The sequence below is a fragment of the Eschscholzia californica genome, unplaced genomic scaffold, assembly GCF_041429995.1.
Source record: "Eschscholzia californica isolate CP2 unplaced genomic scaffold, dmEscCali1.0.p SCAF_3, whole genome shotgun sequence".
Taxonomy (NCBI): Eukaryota; Viridiplantae; Streptophyta; class Magnoliopsida; order Ranunculales; family Papaveraceae; genus Eschscholzia; species Eschscholzia californica.
In genome coordinates this window covers 18,480,522-18,501,229 of record NW_028238420.1, presented here as the reverse complement: position 1 = coordinate 18,501,229, position 20,708 = coordinate 18,480,522, and the positions used below count along the sequence as shown (strand labels likewise).

The window sequence follows — 20,708 nt, the reverse complement described above, 5'->3', positions numbered from 1 at the left end:
AGATCTCAAAGGCTCCAGAAATTATCTCAGAAAATAGATGTCCTACTGTTAGAAGATAATGAGCCGAGTACCTACAACTAAGCTATGACGAGCCCCGACTCCGAAAAATGGCTAAAGGCCATGAGATCGGAAATGGATTCCATGTCAGAAAATCAAGTATGGGACTTGATCGATTTGCCCGATGGAGCAACACCAATCAGATGCGAATGGGTTTTCAAAGTAAAAACTGACAAGGATGGAAATGTTAGCGTTTTCAAAGCTAGACTCGTGGCAAAAGGATACAAACAGATTCATGGTATAGACTATGATAAAACCTTTTCACCTGTCGCAATGCTTAAATCCATTCGGATCATTCTAGCAATTGCAGCTCATTATGATTATGAGATTTGGCAAATGGATGTCAAAACCGCCTTCGTAAGCGGACACTTGGAAGAGGATGTGTACATTACACAACCCGAAGGTTTTGTACATTCCAAAAATGCTGGAAAAGTTTGCAAGCTTAAGAAATCCATTTATGGACTCAAGCAAGCAAGCCGGAGTTGGAATCTTCGATTCGACGAGAAAATCAAAGAATTTGGATTTCTCAAGAATGCAGAAGAGTCTTGTGTTTACAAGAAGGTTAATGGGAGCAACCTAGTTTTCTTAGTCCTTTATGTCGATGACATATTAATCATAGGAAACAATATTCCGATGTTAGAATCAGTTAGAGACTGGCTTCGGAAATGCTTCTCTATGAAGGACCTAGGGGAGGCAGATACATATTAGGAATCAAGATCTATAGACATAGATCAAGGAGGATGATCGGACTCAGTGAAGAAACTTATATAGATAAGATTCTTCAACGGTTCGAGATGACAAACTCCAAAAGAGGATTTCTTCCCATGACACATGGCATAGTGCTTAGCAAAGATCAGTGTCCTAAGAATCCTGATGAGCTAGCACACATGATGAAAGTACCTTATGCTTCGGCAATAGGATCTATCATGTACGCCATGATCTGCACTCGCCCAGATGTCTCATATGCCTTGAGCATGTGCAGCCGTTACCAATCAAATCCAGGCGAAGCGCACTGGAGCGCTGCCAAGAATATTGTAAAGTACCTGAGAAGGACTAAGGATCACTTCCTGGTATATGGCGGGGAAGATACGCTAAAGGTTGTAGGCCATGTGGATGCAAGCTTTCAGACGGATAAAGATGACTTCAAATAGCAGTCCGGTTACGTCTACTGTTTGAATGGAGGAGCAGTGAGTTGGAGAAGTTCCAAGCAGAGCACAATTGCAGACTCTACCACTGAAGCAGAATACATAGCGGCCTCGGAAGCTGCAAAGGAAGGAGTTTGGATAAAGAAGTTCATAATAGAACTTGGTGTCGTACCTGGCATAGAAGAGGGAGTGACTCTCTATTGTGACAACAATGGAGCGATAGCCCAAGCCAAGGAACCAAGAACACACCAAAAATCCAAGCATATCCAAAGGAAGTACCACTTGATTAGAGAAATCATAGAGAGAAAAGATGTGGTCATTTGCAAGGTTCACACGGATGACAATGTTGCAGATCCGTTGACTAAACTGTTACTTCAGCCCAAACATGATTCACACATGAGGGGCATTGGTATAAAGCGCATTGGGGAATGGCAACAAATGTAATTTGGATTCATAAAAGAGTTTATGTACCTAATTACTTACATTCGATAAATAAAATAAAAGGAATTTTATTCTCGTCCTTAAAATTTGGTTTGGTATTTAAGAGACAGTCCGTAGATAAAGAAAACACTCCGAGTAGGCTTGTCAGATACGTGATCTGATGAATGAAACCCTACTAAGTGAACTTGAAGTGATTCATTATCAATTCCCTAGTCCAGGTCATTGCATGGACAACAATGACTCACGAAGACTAGTACGGGAGTCAATGGGATAGCGCAGTTTCATGGGCTATAGGAATAGTGTATTCGATTCGACTACGTGAGTGCATAATAGGGATTATACATTGGAATAACCCTCAACATGAGAAGTTCATCCAAAGACAAGATTGAAGAGATTCCTCAAAACATGAGTGCTCAGCTCATCTTATGTAAGGAATGTCTGACTTTGATTCCGTTAAACGCCGCGCCGTAAAAGGAGGTTATAAAAACGGATACTGGGAAGGACAGGATAGACATGAAGTTGAGTGGGAGCGGAAGAATGGATTATGTCCTCCTAACCATGTTAGGATGCAGTGTCCTCAGGCCACTTGACGAGCAACAACTGAAAATGCACGCTCGTGCTCAAATGGATTAAAAGTTAATAATTTGTTTTGACAGTTGTACTTGAGATCAAGAAAGTCTGAATGACGTGACGTATCAGATGGGATACTAACTGACATTGGAATCGAGCATTGTACTTGTTCTAAGTCCAAGTGGGAGTCTGAAGGAGTTGTCCTTCGACCAAGGTGACAATGCGAACATTTTGTCGGATAGGACAATTGATGTGGAAGATCATCAAGTCCGATTGATTTAGGGATCGTAGAGTTGAAGCTAGACACCAACTACGATCGTCGAATTACGAAGTAATTCGCGGCTAACTTCGATCGGATCCTACAACGGGTTACACATAAGAGTGTCAAATTGATCTAGGATATGACTAGTGGGAGTGAGATATAACAATGGGAATGTCCCATAAACATATCTCATAGGCCTAAAAAGGAATTAGGCAAAGATAGTACAAAAAGGCCAAAAACAAGGTTTTTGGGCCTTAGCCGATTCGGGCACTTCTAGGGCTCGGATTCGGTTGAAATTTTGAGGGGAGAGTTCTGACATATCCAGTAGTGTGCATGCAAAATTATGTGGTGTTTGGACATCTCCTCATTAGGGAATTGAGAAAATAACATTAGATGTTATTTTCGACTATTTCCTTAAATCTTATTCTAAAGGGTGTTTTTGGAATCCTTTGAGGAGGTGTATTCTCATTAGGGTTCTATATAAACACTTTTAGGACAGAGAATAAGGTGTGGAATTTCTCTCTAAGCTTTCTTACTCTACCACATCAAGTAGAGAGGAGAAAGTGAGCTATATTTCTTTGAATTCAAATAATAAAACTCTGTGTGATATATGTCTGTAATCTAAACAAACTCGTTTGCTATTTCCTGTTAGTAGATCTAGTTCATCAAAACCTTTTGAATTGCTCCATGCAGACTTATGGGGACCCTTTTCCATACCCCCTTTATCCGGTAGTTGTTTTTTCTTTATGCTTGTCGATGGTTTCTCACTATGTACGTGGGTTTTTTCCTCTCTTCTAAATTAGATACTAAGAAACATCTTTCAAATTTCTTAAATTATGTTAAAACACAATTTGGTACCAAAATCACATCTCTACACTCGGGACAAGGTACCATGGTGTTTCCACAAATTCAAATACTCTGTTGCGATAATGGAACCGAGTTCATGAATCATGATGTCCAACATTGGCTTCTTTCCAATGGCATCATACATCAACAATCATGTCCTTACACACCCCAACAAAATGGGGTGGTAGAACGGAAACACCAACATATTTTAGAGGTCGTTAGGTCTCTCCGACTACAGGCACACTTCCCTCTTGAATTTTGGACCGAATGCGTATTAACAGCAGTGTATATCATTAATAAATTGCCTTATCTTTTACTTCATGGTTTATCACCCCATGAAAATTGATTGGTTCATCTCCATCTCTAGATAAACTTCCGGTATTCGGATGTCTATGATATGCCCGACATCCATCTCCTTTAAGAACAAAATGGACCCTCGTTCCATTCCTGGAATTTTTATCGGCTACCCGCATGGACATAAGGCTTATAAAAATTTTTGTTTTTCTTCCAAGAAGATCATTGTTTCTCGTGATGTTATCTTTCGCGAAGATCGTTTTCCATGACCACTCTCCTTCCGATTAGTCTTAGTTCTTCCTCTCCTCGACCGATCATTAACATCGAAGATAATGCTTCTTTGTATCTCGCCTCGGCTCGGTTCCTCACCCGACAGATGGCCCTCCGGATCAGGGGCCCACTTGTTCGCCAAACATAGTTCCTGATTTATCTATAGGCACTCCTTCCGCATCTTCATTAGGGCCTTTTGGCCCGACAAATTTTAATGACACCGCTTCTCATCCTCACGAGCAGTCCACACCCAACATACCTTCCGCCTCTACAGGCACCTTGCCTGAGTCACAGTCTGACTATGTTACTCCACTGACTACATCTCGGCCTACTCACACACGTTGCCCTCCAGTACATCTCAACGATTATTTTTGTAATGCTTTGCCAACTCCTGACTCTTTTGAGTCTGTTCCTTATCCATTGACGAATTACATTTCGTTTAATGCTTTTTCGACCGATCACATAGTCTTCCTCACTTCCATTCTCTCTAACACAGAACCTCGATCTTGCTCTCAAGCCATGACTTCGTCTCATTAGAGAGATGCAATGGCTAAGGAAATTGTTGCCTTAGAATCCAATCACACTTGGTCTCTCATTGATCTCCCTCATGAGAAACGACTCATTGGTTGTAAATGAGTCTATAAAATTAAGCATCGTTCTGACGAGTCAATAGAACGCTATAAAGCCCGCTTGGTTGCTAAAGGCCATACCCAACTTGAAGGATTAGACTACACAGACACTTTCGCTCCTATTGCTAAATTGGTCAATGTCCGTCCTCTACTCTCTATAGCAGCTATCAAAGTTTGGTATCTTCACCAACTAGATGTCAATAATGCGTTCCTCCAATGTGATCTCGAGGAGGATGTGTTCATGAAGCTTCCACCCAATTTTCTACTAAGGGAGAGCAACGCGTTTGCAAATTAAACAAGTCCCTCTTTGGCCAACAAGCATCGCATCAATGGTTCGCTAAGTTTTCATCTTCTTTACAATCTCGCGGCTTTATTCAATCTTACGCCGATTATTCTTTTATTTACTTACTCTAAAGGCTATATTTTCCTATATGTCCGGGTCTATGTTGATGATATTATCATCACAGGAACTGATGATGCTGCTATTTCAGCTTTAAGAAAATTTCTCGATAAAACTTTTTCTCTCAAAGACCTGGGTCGTCTATAATATTTCCTTGGAATTGAGGTCTCCCGTTCCTCCAGGGGAATTTTTTATCTCAACGTCGCTACACTCTTGATATTCTTGAAGATTCAGGTCTCACCGCTTCCCGTCCTTCTACTTTTCCTATGGACCAGAAACTTCATCTCGGACCGGATGATGGTAGTCTTCTTCCGGATCCTACTATTTATAGACGCTTTATTGGCCGTCTCATTTATCTCATGGTAACAAGACCAGACATTACTTATGCGGTCAATACACTCAGGCAATTCATCCAAACTCCACCTACTACCCACCTCGATGCTGCCCGTAAGGTATTACGTTATCTCAAAGGTTCTTTTGGAAAAGGGTATTTTTCTCTCTGTCAATAGCCCTTTACATGTGTCGGGCTTCAATGATTGGGACTGGGTTGGCTGTCTAATGACCATACGATCAACCACCGGCTATATTACCTTTCTTGGTAATAGTCCTCTCTCTTGCAAATCCAAAAAGCAATCCACGGTTGTTAAATCCTCTGCTGAGGCTGAATATCGACCCTTAGCCTCTTTCACATGTGAGCTTTCAATGGCTCAAATTTCTTCTGCAAGATCTTGGCATCACTCACTCTGCACCAATGACTGTCTACTGCGACAATAAGGTTGCCCCTCCATAGCTGACAATCCTGTTTTCCACGAAAGAATGAAGCACATAGAAATTGATTGTCACCTTGTTCGTGAGAAAATCAAGATTAAGCTGATTCCAACTTCTTTTACGCCAACAACGGAACAACTAGCTGATATTTTCACGAAGCCACTTGGTGCAGACACCTTCCAACGTTTAATTAGCAAGTTGGGCTTCTCTACGATATATGTTCCAACTTGAGGGGGAGTATTACGTTATCTACACCCGACCCATTCGGGTCTACCCACACTCAGATAATCACCCACCTCACACCCGATTGAATTAGTCAAGTAACTAACAAGATTAGTATCTTAGTGTATCTCAATGTATCTTTTACTTAGTTTCATTCATATCTAACTATATATACCCATGTAACCATATTGATTCACATAACAGAGAATAGAAATTCAAATCTCACATTCCCTCTCTTTCTTCCCTACTCGTTTTCTATCTCTCTCTATCATAGACTCGAGTCTCTCTTTCTCTTCATCTCTCTTATTAGTTCATAGTCGGTCTCTCTTGTAAAAACAAAAACTTTGAAAAAAGTTAAGCATAAAAATATATGACTAAATTCTTAAATGTAGTTTATCACTAAATTTATCGGTTTATTCCATATTTGAAATACTAACTGGATCTCGAAGAGTTTCAACGAGGATTGATCTGAAAAACCTCCAAAATAAAGATCAAATACATCTTCAAGAGTAGAGAATGCATGTTCTTCGGGTTGCGTCGAGACGTTCTTATGATGCATTATCGCCTAACTTTTGCCCTGCGCTTTATCTCCATCCCAGTAGGAAAGTCCAATGGTGGCGTAACAACTGGTTCTTCGGTTGCACAGTTTTAATTCTAGTTTCGTCTCCCATCATTCGACTTTGAACTCTGTGATCCCTCTCGCCCCAAGTAGGATGCACACGTTCGGCCATCAATGAAATATAACCTAGGGTGGAAAAAGACATGGAACTATAAGAACAAAAATAAAAAATACAGTTTCTTTGATTCAGATAGGACAGACTGAAAACTGACAGAGTTTAGAGTATGAGGGATTCTAAACTTGATAGTCTAAGGGTCTTTGTAAATACACGGACTGGAAGATCCACGATCTTACAGATAGAAGCGGATCGTCCACCCCAAAAGAACTCAACCTATTTCGGTTTTGCCTATGGTACACAGAATAAAGGGACTATCCATTCCGAAGGATGTCAGACATAAAATAGTTTGTATGTTGATGAACCAATCCGTAATGTAACAGACTGATAACTCTGAAGAGAAATGGACCAAAACGAGTCTAAAATATAGCCAAAATTGTTCGGACTAGATCCAGTCCATTAACAATCAAAAATGACTCAACAAACACTCAAAATCACTAGGTTTTGTGCAGGTTAACACTATGTATACATTTAAAGCAATATATCAACCCTAATAAATCATCAATAAATTGGGACTTTTAACCTCTACACAGAAATAGAGGTAATTGATGGTATGATTCTTCGACTTCTTCCTTCGATAATGGACTAAAGACATAACCCCTCTGAAACACAAAGAAATCACAAGAAAAATTGAAGCTTTTTGGGAAGAAATCGAAGTAAAGATGACTCGGGGAAGAAAATAGAAGACTTGGGGCTTCAGCGAAAGTAAGTTGAATAAGGTCGAGGATCCTTACTAACAAGTCGTTAGACAAGGGGCGCCAATACAAAAAAAAAAAGCTAAAAGCACGGGGGCGCCTAAAGATTAACAGGCTAAGAGCATCTCCAAAAGTACTCTAAATCTCTATATATAGAGTTTTCCAAGCTCCAAAAGTAACTCTATCACTCTATAATATAAAGATTTCTTAATAGTGAAGCTTCATATTTGAAGGTTCATATTTGAAGCTCTATAATATAGAGTTGATGTGACATAATATATTTTTGGTCCTTAGTTTCAATAAAATTTATATTTGAGTCCTTAATATGTTTTATAAAGTGACACTTATGTCCTTATTCTAAACTAATAATATTATTTAATTAATTATATAATTATAAATTACATAATTAAAATTTTATTAATAAAAATAAAATACTTAACAAAATACAAAATAAGATAATAAATAAGACCATATCGTCTCTAAAAATTTAATCATTATTCTAAAACATAACATCTCCCAGTCTTCGACGGAGGTATTCGATTCGGAAGTGGTGAGTATGAAGGTGGTGGACATCAAATTGGTACATACGAAAGTGGTGGATATGTGGGGGCGATTCGGGAGTGGTGAGTATGAAGGTGGTGGAAATCAAATTGGTACATACGAAAGTCGTGGATACGGGGGGGGGGGGGGGGGGGGGAGGTGCACGAATACGGAGGTGAACCTAAAAGTGAAGACGGAGGTGCAGACTTACCGGAATACTAAATAATTTTATGGGAGTAGTTACGTAACAATATTTGTTTATATCTTTGTATTTTGTAGGTAATATCTCTGATATTATATATTTGATTTCTAATATAATGTTCTTATATATAATTTGTATTAATTATATTTAATTTATCGAATTTTAGAAGTCATAATAAATAAAAATAATAAGTTATAGATTTAAAACTAATAAAATAACAAAGATGCCAATATATAGACTTGAATAGTGTTTCGCGTTTAGAGTGAAACTTTATTTATATTTAAAAAGTAAAAATATAGAGATTATGCCGATGTAGAAGGTTTCACGTTTGGAGATGCTCTAAGAATAAAAAGGCAAGGCGCAAATGGAGGAATCCTTGCTGTTTCCTTGTTTTTCAAAGACTTGCTGGCTGTTGTCCTAAAAATATGGCCAGGATTTCTTTCGCCTGGAACTATCAGCCATTTCCTTCCTGTGATATGACAAAGTTAGACTATCCACCACTCCACACAGGAGCAAAGCTAGGCAATGTAGGCTATCTACACCTTGACAACAACAAAAAATGGTAATTAAGATCTGGGGTTTTTGCCCCTCCAAAAGTTGAGCAGAAGGAGATCCCTCGTGACGCTACCACCATCTGCAAAGTCGAAAAAAAAACTGTACTCCTCATCGTTAAGTCACAGGAGTAAATTAGCTTTTTAGAAACGGTAAAATTCAAACACTGGCATGCCAACTTGCCTAGAAGGAAGATTTGTCTCTAGGAGAGACATTTTATCATCCAACTATTATTCCACAAGATCAATACTGAGAGCAGTATAAAAACAGCGGAAATAATCAGCAGTAACTCAAACCTACTAGGGAAATCACAAATATATAATCAGCAGTAACTCAAACCTACTAGGGAAATCACAAATATATAATCAGCAGTAACTCAAACCTACTAGGGAAATCACAAATATATATATATATATATATATATATATATATATATATATCGATACACGTCTTGGGCAAATCCATAAAGTGCAACCTTAACTCTTGTTCGACTCCAATGCCCTTTGGTCGGAAGACTCACAACAACTCTTTAATCCAAAAGAAGGTCTATGTTAGACGTGTTACTTACCAACTTAAAACTGAGAAAAGGAATAGGTCTATGAAAATAAAATAAAACAAGGATGGAGTTTATTAACTATAAAATGCTTTACACCCAAAATTACAGTAGATCATCAGACTGGGAGAATATGAACGAGTTCATCGGAGAGAATAAAATAAAACAAGGCTGGAGTTTATTCGCTAAAATATGATTTACACCCAATAGTACAGTAGATGATCAGACTGAGAATATGAACTAATTCAACTGAGTCCACTTAAGAGAGTCAGCTAATCATTTCCTCATCCTTGATGATGGGCCATCTTTGTCATTTGAGTCGTGCCATATCATCTCCATCTAACAACAAACGAGAGGAAGCCATCGAAAACACATTCAGATTCGTTATATTAGAGTAATTTCATACTAAATAATAGTAATTGAGATTATTATCGGAGCTACGTAATATGAACAAAAAATATAATATCTAAGGCTCCACATTTTCTCCATGAAGTTTGACGAATATTCACTGTTCAACTTATTTGGTTCTCTCTTTTTGAGTGCAGACGGTAAACTAACTTGTAGTTGATTTATATGATTTTAGCGAAGAACTTTATAACCATATTTAAGCTGCACTATTCATAATCCCACTTTTTCGAAATTCATGTGAACTGACTACGAATTTGTTCATATCATATGTTTACAATCATGCAGTTACAATACAAAAAACCTGAAAACACTATAAAGCGTACAGTTGCTATCATGCTTTCCAATTGATAGAGATATCAGAGTACTAAAAAGTGTTAAAACCAATGATAAAGCTTATAGATTTCTAAGGGGTCCAAAGAATGTCATGTAGAATGAATAATTCCTTCAAAGTGCATTCCTAATAGTACTTTTGTGTCAATAAACGCACTTAAATAAACAACACAGAGGCATAAACTGGGATATGAATAGCTATAAGAGTTCACGAGATGTTACACAGAGTTTGTATGAGATGGCTATTGAACAAGCAAGTCTTATTTACGGCTTTTACTCGATGTAACATGGATATTCATTATTTTTTTCTCATGTGGGATACATATACTTCAGGTAGACGAGCACTGACTTCGATGGTTTAATATGATAACACCGTATATGTACATTCGTGCACTTGCACAGAATTGTGTTAGGTCTATGAAACACAACTGATGAATGACATTATTATGAATTAAAAATGGTTGGTCCTAACGAACACATTGGACTATAGATAAAAGACTTAATAAATAAGACCAAAATGACGCATAACGAAATGTCCTTGTATTGGAATTGGAATTCTTGTAGGTTAATGATAATCAGATGCAAGAGAAAATGAAAGAAAACTCAGAGATTGTAGTTAAATGTCTTACCTCACCAACAACGACCGTGTCACCTTCCTTGACGCCAAGTTTTTTAAGAGATTTATTCACACCACATGCATCGAGAACATGTTGGAACCTTCTCATCGATTCTGAGTACCTGAACAAGAGAATAGCAATTATTATTATTTATTCTTACAGAATTCAAACATCACTGCAAAAAATAATAGGTCAGTTGGTTTATCTTCAGAAACAACGGAAAAAAATCAAACAAAACTGGTAGAGAAATGGTGACCTAGAAGAGCCTAACAACTAAAAACAAAAGCCAAGGGATGCATATTTTGTAGATTGAACTTATGAGGTTGACCAATCCAAAGCTAAAGGAATCAAGATACAATTTATACAGTGTATTTCTTCCCCCTAGACTTATAATAGATATTTTTTACTGCATAATGTTTCATAACTCAACATGTGTTGTTATTTATTGGTATTCCACAAGTTTTTGGCTTCACCAGTGAGCCACCCACGTTGAACTTTGTACTTGTTCTCCTCTCAGACGTGCAGTTCTAACTCTACAAATTTTCATGAAACGTAATTTTCCCTCGACCAGACCCCACCAGGATAGCTTGGATTTAGCATCCTTCATCAACTGTAAAAGATAAAGTCCTCTATGATTCAAGGTAGACATTAAGAGCTGATTTATGAGCAACGAAAAACCCTATTCAATTCGTTGATAGGTTTCTTTGTTTTCTTATTTGGACAGAAAACAAAACGTTTGTGGAAGTTTATTCTCTTACAGATTCCAAAGCATAATAGATATAACAAACAGAAATGAAATCTACACTGGATAAATGCCAAACAAGTGTACAGAAAGACATGAGAAAGAGATTTCATACTGCCAGTTTGTCATTTGAACAAAACGCTGTATCCCTGCTCCAGTAACGTGCCAACATCCAGAACTACTATCATTAGAGATTTCAAAGTTGCTGATAGAAGCATTTCGCTGCTTCTTTAGCCTGTCAGCTACATAATTTATATTTTCTGGCTCCGTCCAGCCTGAAAAGGATTAAACATGTCAAGCGTGTGATGATACCCGGTTAGCCAGGACCTGCGAAATCGTCTGAAACACCTATGTGACATCTACATAATTATGAATTAACTTCAAAAGGATGAGATTATTTATGGGCTACGTTTTAATTTGGTTAAAGCCCAAAGGTAAGTATGTATAAATTTGGTTCTAGTAATCCCGTGTATTTCGATGCATCCACCGAGAACACAGCATCATCTATAGGTATGTATTAATTTGGTTCAAGCCTGAACGTAAGTATGAACGGGGCATATCTGGCTAGAGTAAGTTTTTTGAAACCTATCTGGGTAGAGTATGACTTCTCTGCAGTACACATAATGCCCAGAGATATGCTCCTACCATTGGATATCAGCAAGGTAGGTAGTAAAAGAGACTGAACATCTATTCTCAATCAGTTTGAAGATGTATCATCCTCTCTAACTCTACCCACACTGAGTTAACTGGCCATTTTCCAGTACCAGCTTCCACGGAAAAACTATATAAATTCAACCATTGAAAAACTACAACACTAACCTTTAGGGTCCTTGTTTGCTTCCAATTGTTTCTGTAGAATTTCATAGGCAGCAGAGATCACTTCATGAGTTCCTTGTCTGTGCATCGCACTCATGCAGAAAGGTCTGATACCACGAGCTTGCAGGTTTGCCTGAAATGAATTCCACTTCTCATATGCCTCTGGAAGATCCATTTTGTTATATGCAACTATAAAAGGTTTTGTGGAAAGTTCTGGATTAAATAGTTCGATCTCCAAACGAACAGCATCAAATTCACACTCTGGTTGTTCTGATGAGCCATCAACTACATGTACCTACACCACCAGAGAATTTGAAATGTATTAATGTCTATGCAGCCATCTGAAAACCTAAATAAAACAGGATTGTCGACTAATTACATAGCTACTGTAATTTCATAAGTTTTACAGCATAAAGCAAATAATAGTAATGGGGCTCTTCTTCGGGTTTTTCTGAAAAGGGCAAGATTAGACGAAAGAAAAAGAAGGTGAAAAAAGAGTAGTTATAAAAACTAACTGTTTATATAAGTGATACAAGAAAGGCACTTTCTTTTCTATTTATTCATCAACTACAGCATCAGTCGTTATTTACGTAAAATCGAGAATTTGAACAGTGTAGTTCACGATCAACATTACTCATCTATCACCTATTGTACTTTATATATAGCTTTATATTACTCATTAGCACTTTGCCGTGGATAAGTAGCTTAAGAATGCTCTTTAAGCCACAAACGAGTAAAGCTAGAATAAACTTGCTAAAGCACCAAACTAAATTCAACAACCAAAACTCTAGAAACAACAAGCAATCATATATTATAATGCATAAGATTATCATTTCTCATTTGATAATTATATCTCTTTTATGTGTTTTGTAGTAAAGATTGTAGCAATCTGAAACGTACCAGGACTGAACATCTTTCAGTGTGCCGTAGAAATTCATGACCTAAACCAAAACCACGGTGTGCACCTTCAAGTAATCCAGGTAGATCAGCAACAACCATTGTATTATCGTAGTCAAATGAAACTACACCCAAGTTAGGGAGTAAAGTTGTAAAAGGATAATTAGCTATCTCTGGCTGAGCAGCACTTGTAACACTTAGAAGGGTGCTTTTTCCTGCATTTGGAGCACCAACTATTCCAACATCGGCAACCAACTTTAGCTCCAACTCCAACCACCTGATAAACAAAATTGTTATTCTTCGTACTATCAATAATTACAACGGATTGTGTGTTGAAAGCAAAGTACAATTAGGTTCTCTCTGAATCTTAACCAGAATAACTAAAACCACCAATGCACGAGTAGAATTCCAATTACAGAGAACTAAAGATAGTGCAAACAATTAATCACTAGCTCGTTCAAATAATTTAATGTTGTTTTATTTCGAAAACCAAAGTGTACTTAAGGATTTCCTTGTTATATTATTCTTGGTATCTTTCCTAAGCGCGGATTTTGAATATCTTAAATGAAACGAGTCTTGTAAGAGGAGAATAAAGTAATTACATTTCAGGGCCTTCCTCTCCCTTTTCTGCGATTTTCGGGACCTTGTTGATGCCAGATTTGAAGGAGGCATTCCCTCTCCCGCCCTTGCCACCGGGTAAGAGTACGGCTCTCTGTCCAGGATGAAGCAACTCCAATAGCACCTTCCCCTCGTCTCTATCACAACCACCGCCTCCTTTGACTGTAAATGAGGATGCCTCCTTTATCACTGTTCCTGGAGCGACCTTCACAACAATATTTTCTCCCTTAGCCCCAGCCATCTTCCTACCTTGTCCATGGGATCCTCTCCCAGCCCTAAAATGGATGTTTTTTCGAAATGGTAAGAGAGAATTCATAGAACCATCAACTTCAACATAAACATCACCTCCCCTTCCTCCATCTCCACCAGATGGTCCCCCATATGGCACATACTTCTCTCTCCTAAATGCCACCACTCCATTCCCTCCATCCCCTGCTTTCACATATATTTTCGCCCTATCGAAACATCTCATTACTGCTGGCACCCCTTTCTCCTTCTCTTCCCCTTCTTCCTTCTCTTCCCCTTCTTCCTCCTCAGCAAAATCTTTACCATCAATTGGACCACTCACAGAAGCAAATCCACTTTTCTCCTCAACCCCATCAAAATCTACATCCTCCCCATTATAATTATAAGAATCTGAGCTTGAATTTTCACCTAAAAATTCAGATTCTTTGTAATCGATTATCACTTCTTCATCATCATCATCATCATCATCATCATCATCATCCATTGTTGAATCATCATCATCATTTATCCTCACATCATTGTTAACAGAAGAAAGGGTTTTCGTAAATTCAGCAAGGGTTACCATCTCTGCAACAGATTTTGAATTCAAGGGTAGTGAAAAGAAGTCATCTTTGGGAGGAAGTCGAGTATAGGTTGTGGCTTCTCCACCGCCTGAAGTATGAATTTTGGTAACTGACGTCGGAAGCTCCACGACGGAGCTAGAGGTGTTTTTGTTACTAGTTTTGAGTTTAGGGTTTCCATTTGAGCTGCTTCTTCTGGCAGGAGGGATGACCGTCTGGGTCTTCTTTTTGTTAGGGGAGCTTTTACTACTACTACGTATGGAGTAACGGGGGTTGTTAAAACCACCACCACCACCACCACCACCATTACTACAAACAGTAAGAGCTTGAGGAGTGAAAAGAAGGTGAGAGGTATCGAGGCATATGGATATGGCTGTGAACACCATTACTACCAGTCTTTTCTAGTAGATAAGAAGCAAAAGTAATGGACCCTCATCAATTCATCTTTCATCATTCAAAAGTAAAAGTAGCTGGTTTTCACACACTGACATTGTTATTTACACGAAAGATTTGACTTAACTTATAATTTGGTCACTTACATTGGCGGGCCTCAGGCCAAAGCGAGCAGAGTCTGGCTTCGGGCGCTCTGGGCCAAAGTGTCTTCCGGGAAGATGCAAAAATGTAAGATGCAAATACTATCGACTTTATTTAAGTCAAAATTTTTATTTTTTTTTTAAGTTTTCATTTTTTTCAACCTAAATTTTTTTTCCTTATCTAGACGACTAGACCCCATCAAACCTCCCTTATCACCATCACCCACACTCTCCCCCTCCCTATAACTAAACAACTACCACTACTCTCACCTCACGATTACTGAACATACACCACCACTATCACCACATCTTCACTACCATAAACATTATCACTACGCATCTACCTCCAGAACCACCATCGTCATACCACAATCAACATTATAACTAGCAGACTACTACACCACCAAAATGAAAGAAAGAAAGAAAGAAGGTTGAAAAATTTTGTTTTCTCACTTCATCTTCTTTTAAGAATTATTATTTTTTAGTTCTTTTATTTTTAATTTCTGATTTTTTTTTTTTTGTTTAAAAGAAAAAGGAAACCAACCAAGCTATTAACTTCGCAAAACTCACTGAATTGCTCGCTTGCTCGTGCAACCACTGAATCGGGAATTCGGCTAAGGACCGACTAGTACTTTCTCCGGATCTGAACCAATTTTCGAGTCACTCTAACAGATCGTCCGAACATAAATGCATAGTTATGAACACAAGTTTCATGCTTAAACCCCACATTAGGTGTAAGAAACATGTAGAATATTCTGATATAGGAAAACAAATTATGAAACACATGTGGCCCACATTTTTAAAAACTTGCTTCGGGCCACCGAAATATCAGGACCGACTCTGGCGGGAGGGATGACCTTTTGTGTCTTCTTTTTGTGAGGGGGGCATTTACTACTACATATGGAGTAACGGCGATTGTTAAAACCACCACTACCACCATTACTACCAGTAACAATAGCTTGAGGAGTCAAAAGAAGGTGAGAGGTATCGATTCATATGGAAATGGTTGTGAACACCATTATTACCAGTCTTTTCTACCAGATAAGAAGCAAAAGTAACGGACCCTTGGCAATTCATTTTTCATCATTCAAAAGTAAAAGTAGCTGGTCTTTGCAGAGGAGAGTATTATTTGCACCAAAGATTTTGACTTAATTTATAGTTCACCTTTCACTAGGTCCTTTTGATAAAAATACTTGATCTGAAACCATGTTTTTGTGATGGGAAAGAAAACACATTTTTTGTGATGAATAATCTAAATGTTTGTGTGTTTTCTAAACAAGTGGTATCATTGTATTATTTATGAAACGTGAAATGATACAACACTGAAAACGGTGGGATACAGATATGAAGAAACAAAATTACATTTATAATTTAACTCATTTTCTTCATCCTGTGTCTTCGACAGTTGACTTCTTCTCCACAGTAGTAAGTGAAAAAGATAGGTACTCCAAAGACGATCATAAAGAACCATAACCAACGAAACTGAACCATCTCCCAACAAAATGGCCAGATTGAGACCTGGTCGGAGGAATGTGACTCCCATTCGTGCAAGTAACCACTAACTAACAGTCCAACCCATGACCACCACTTGACAATCAAATTTAGTTCAAAACACACCCGAAGAACCAAGTGAAAAGAGAAATTAAGAGCTTCAAAGAAGCCTTGTGATTTCTTAAAGGCGGAATCAACAGATTCTAGGATTACCACCTCCCTAGTATTCTCTCGATAGAGAAGTCATGCCCCTCCACAAACCGCAGAGATTGTTCGAACACTTGGTACATAGAGTCGCTGAAGAAGTCCGAGCCAAAAGACTCAACAAAGACACCAAAATAATACAGACAAACTGCAGGTGGAAGGTGAGGCAGAGAAGTATATTTGGTGAGAATTGAGGTCAAAGCTGAGGCTACTAAAGCGATGCTAGCCGAAATAGGAGGTACCAAAAATATTTTCAAAAATTTTGAAATTTTCTTGCCCAGGTCAAAAGGCCGACCCAAAAGGAATAAAAGCCAGGTCCCTCGGGACTCTCCTGGGTCGAAAGGGGTGTCTAATAGATAAAGGAGCCCAGCCTTACACTTCGAAACACGGATGGGCCCATATATAAGAAACATGCCTCGAAACAATAAATGACCACCTAGGTATGAGAGAGGGCGCGTGTCAGCAGAAGCCTGAGAGGTGTCAAAATGATGGGCACCTGTATCGTCATCCCTATTCCACCGGCGTCCGGCACCGGCGGCGAAAGTCAAGTAGCTGAACTTCATGATGCGAAGGCAGGAACTTAAAACTCAAAATATGGAATAAGAAGCAGAATACCTAGATCATCAAGTATTAAGTTATCAAGAAAGCAAAGATCAAGAAGTGAGAATGATGGTAAGATCCAAGGAAACTAAAAGAACCAAAAATCACCAACACAACTAGATATAAGTCCATTTGAAGGCATGACTGGCCATTGCTTCCGACCTAACGAAGCTGTTACTTAACGAAGCTGGATAACGAAGTAAATAGAAACTAAGACCTGATGTCTTTTGGGTTTAAGCAATTGATAGCAGATGAAAGCTCAAATTACCCCTGGAAACCTATAAGGGTCAATCTCTATATGATCTTCTCTTGTTTTTGTGTCTGTTCTTGGTGAAAATAATCAGATCTGGGTTCTCGTTCTAGAAAATAGAATTGTTGTTTAATAAAATGTGTTTAATAAATGTTTGTGTTTGACAAAATGTTGGAAAAAATTAATTTCTCATCTTCTTTATTTGGTAATTACCCAAAATTAGGGGTTGTCTAAACTAACAATTGAAAATAAAGAGTTTCATTATCTCTTCAACAAAATCGAAACTCAAATCTTTTGGAAGAATAAACGAACTTTGAACTCAGCTCAACAAATTTACATTTTATGATCCCAGTATGACCACCCTTGAATCCATAAATCCATTTGAATCAAAATTAAGGTTTTTTTTATTTTACCAAATCTAGGCAACCTTCTTGACTTATTACAAAATAGGAGATATTTGGGGCAACCTTCTCTCTGATTAGGGTTTTTTCTATCTAAATTTAGGTAACATTTTATCATGTTTAGGCTTTATCTATCCAAATCTGTTATTTTCTCTAGCAAAAATAGGAGAAGTCTCTTTACATTTTAATTAGATGAAACTGTGAATCCATAAATACTGAACTTCCTTACAGAAATACTTAGGTGTCATTTGGAAACCAAAAGTATAAGTACTTTTGCTTGTAATGCAATTTACTTTTCTATTTTTATTTTTCTTTTTCTCTTCAAGTTACTTGATTTTAATTGAATTTATTTATGATATCCACGATTACTCATGTAAGAAGTGGTGTTGATATTAATTGGTGACCAGTGGTGCCTTGAAGGATAGTCATGGGGCCGTGGTGGTGATGGATGTATGATGGTGCTACGTGTGATGGTGGTGGAGGTATGGGGATGGTTGTGGTGGTATGGGATAGTGGTTAGGGGTGGGAAAAAGATCCGGAAGACCGCTATCCGACCCGTTCGACCGAGATAAAAAGTGTCCATGGACACCCGATGGTCATAACGGTCAGTGTCCGACCGGCCCGGAAGAATTGGCGGACGGTCACGGTCAAAATTCTATGTCGAAGGACCGACCGCTGACCGACCGGTACGAGTGACCGAATAGGTTGACCGACTAAACTGTCCTCATTTTTAGAAGTACCGTTGAATTTTATAGACATATGAATATATGATGATCGTTGGCTATAGTCATATAGTCCTCTGGAAGACCAAACATTAGTGCATGGCTTAATTATATCTTGTCAAATGATGATCCACTGTGTTTTTTCTTTTTTATATTTACTTTTGATTTCTTGGCTAAACATCTTCATTTGTAAGTAATTTTTTTTGTGGTAATAAAAATAAAGTTCTGAATTAAGTAAATTTATTGGAAAGTCCGGACCGAGACCGTCCGGTGTCCGACTGGACCGGTAAAATAAACGGTCTTGGACGGTCAATGGACAAAGAATTCTTGAGAGTGACCGTCCGAGTCCGCCCGAATAAATAGGTGGTCACCAACAGTTTATGTCCGAGTCGACCGGTTCGATGAAGTTAGAGTCCGATACCGACCGGTCCGGACCGATTCCCACCCCTAATAGTGGTGGTGGTGTGGTGGTATAGTGTTGGTGGTGCATAAGGTATGGTGGTGGTAGTGATGGAGGTATGGTGGTGGTGGTGGAGGTTCAGATGTGGTGGTGGTTGAGGTGCGGTGGTGATGGAGCTATGGTGGTGATGGAGCTATGGTGGTGGTGGTGGAGGTTCAGATGCGGTGGTGGTTGAGGTGCGGTGGTGGTGGAGGTGTATGGTGGTGATAATAGTGATGGAGGTATGGTGGCGGTGGTGGTGGAGGTACGGAAGTGCTGGTGAAGTACGGAGGTTCTGGTGGTTGAGGTGGTGGTCGTAGGTGCATGGTGGTGGTGGTGGTGGTAGTGATGGAGGTATGGTGGTGGTGATGGAGGTGTATGGTGGTGGTGGTAGTGATGAAGGTATGGTTGTGGTGGTGGAGGTACGAAGTTGGTGGTTAAGGTGTGTTGGTGGTTAAAGTGTGCTGGTGGTTGAGGTATGATGGTGGTGGAGGTGGAAATTCTTATTAAGGAAAAACCCAAAAAATCTTATATGGCTCGGAATTTCTAAGATTAAGTGTTGGGGTTGGAGATGTTCTTCGCTCATAGGATATTAAATGCCTAATTTAAGTTGCTCGAATTACTTTTGCTAAGTCAAATTTTGGTCAGCTTTAACATAGTTAAGAAGTAAACAGATTGACCAAGAACGTATAAAGGCAACCCCTCGTCAATGACATTAAGGAGGTGGATCTGACGAAGCTCTGCAACCTAAGCCTTGATATAGAAGGTCAGCACGAGCATTTTGGGTACCTTGAACCATGCGCTGGCCCAGATGCAAGCAAAAAAGGCGAACCCGTACTAGTGATGGGCCTAGAAAGTTTCCTAAATAGGTCTATACCGCAAGTGCACGGTGGTCAAGTAATAAAATCCTTGTAAGACCGGGGTCGGTCCTCAGAGACTAGTCAAACTTGGATGTAACATGTTTTCTCTGATAATTGATTTTTGGTGATAAAATATTAAAATACTAGAACAAAAAGAAAAAAAATACAAATCATACAAGGAACTCAATGGAGGAGAGGGCCGAGGGTTTCTGAATTCACACAATAAAATCACTTTTCCGAACATATATTTAAAAGAGTTAATTCCTATATGGCCCCCTACTTTGTGACCAGCTTCCTTTATGGCCCCCTTTTTTCGTAAATTCAAATATAGCCCCCTATTTTCAGGTAAATGTCATTACTGCCCTTCTTAATTCTAAATTTAAAACATTAAAAAAATTATTTCCACCTCCCCTCTCTCTCTCCACCTCATCTCTCACTACACCTCACCCCTCTTTCTCTCTCTCCAATTCACCTCTCTCTCTCTCTCCAACTTACTTCTATCTCTCCAACTCACCCCTTTCTTTCCGGCAAGGTGGTCGGCCAGAAAATTTTTCGGCCGGCCACCTTCAAACCTAAAAAAAAAAAATTTCTCTCTCCTCTCTAAATTTTTTTTTTTAAATCTCTCTCTCTCTAAAACTCCGGCGAAGGGGGTTTCCCTTCGCCGGAGGATCTGTTCACGAACAGATCTGTTCACGAACAGATCTGTTCACGAACAGATCTGTTCGTGAACAGAGCTGTGAATAGATGGGTCAACACAAACCTTGTTGATTTTATAACCATATCAATCCCTTATT

At 38.8% G+C, this 20,708-nt stretch overlaps 1 protein-coding gene and 1 pseudogene across 1 annotated transcript; one reads left to right on the top strand and one right to left on the bottom strand.

Moving 5' to 3' along the window:
• Positions 1 to 944: 944 nt before the first annotated feature.
• LOC147548828 (secreted RxLR effector protein 161 pseudogene) lies at positions 945 to 1,488 on the top strand (annotated as a pseudogene).
• Positions 1,489 to 9,232: 7,744 nt separating this feature from the next.
• LOC147548827 (GTP-binding protein OBGC, chloroplastic-like) lies at positions 9,233 to 15,073 on the bottom strand. The gene is made up of 6 exons (XM_086666326.1): positions 13,593 to 15,073; positions 12,994 to 13,267; positions 12,097 to 12,388; positions 11,393 to 11,552; positions 10,548 to 10,656; positions 9,233 to 9,519 (listed from the first exon to the last, which is right to left on the bottom strand). The coding sequence occupies exons 1-6, from the start codon at positions 14,798 to 14,800 to the stop codon at positions 9,457 to 9,459; spliced, it is 2,106 nt and encodes a 701-aa protein (XP_086522452.1). The 5' UTR covers positions 14,801 to 15,073; the 3' UTR covers positions 9,233 to 9,456.
• Between the last annotated feature and the right edge of the window lie 5,635 nt (positions 15,074 to 20,708).

What these genes read in the sequence shown, in the direction of transcription:
- LOC147548827 (XM_086666326.1), bottom strand. Translation starts at nt 14,800, where the DNA reads ATGGTGTTCACAGCCATATCCATATGCCTCGATACCTCTCACCTTCTT. An exon ending in CTGAAAGATGTTCAGTCCTG is followed by an intron (nt 12,389 to 12,993) that starts GTACGTTTCAGA and finishes CTGGTGGTGTAG; the next exon opens with GTACATGTAGTTGATGGCTC. An exon ending in AGCAAACAAGGACCCTAAAG is followed by an intron (nt 11,553 to 12,096) that starts GTTAGTGTTGTA and finishes AATCCTTTTCAG; the next exon opens with GCTGGACGGAGCCAGAAAAT.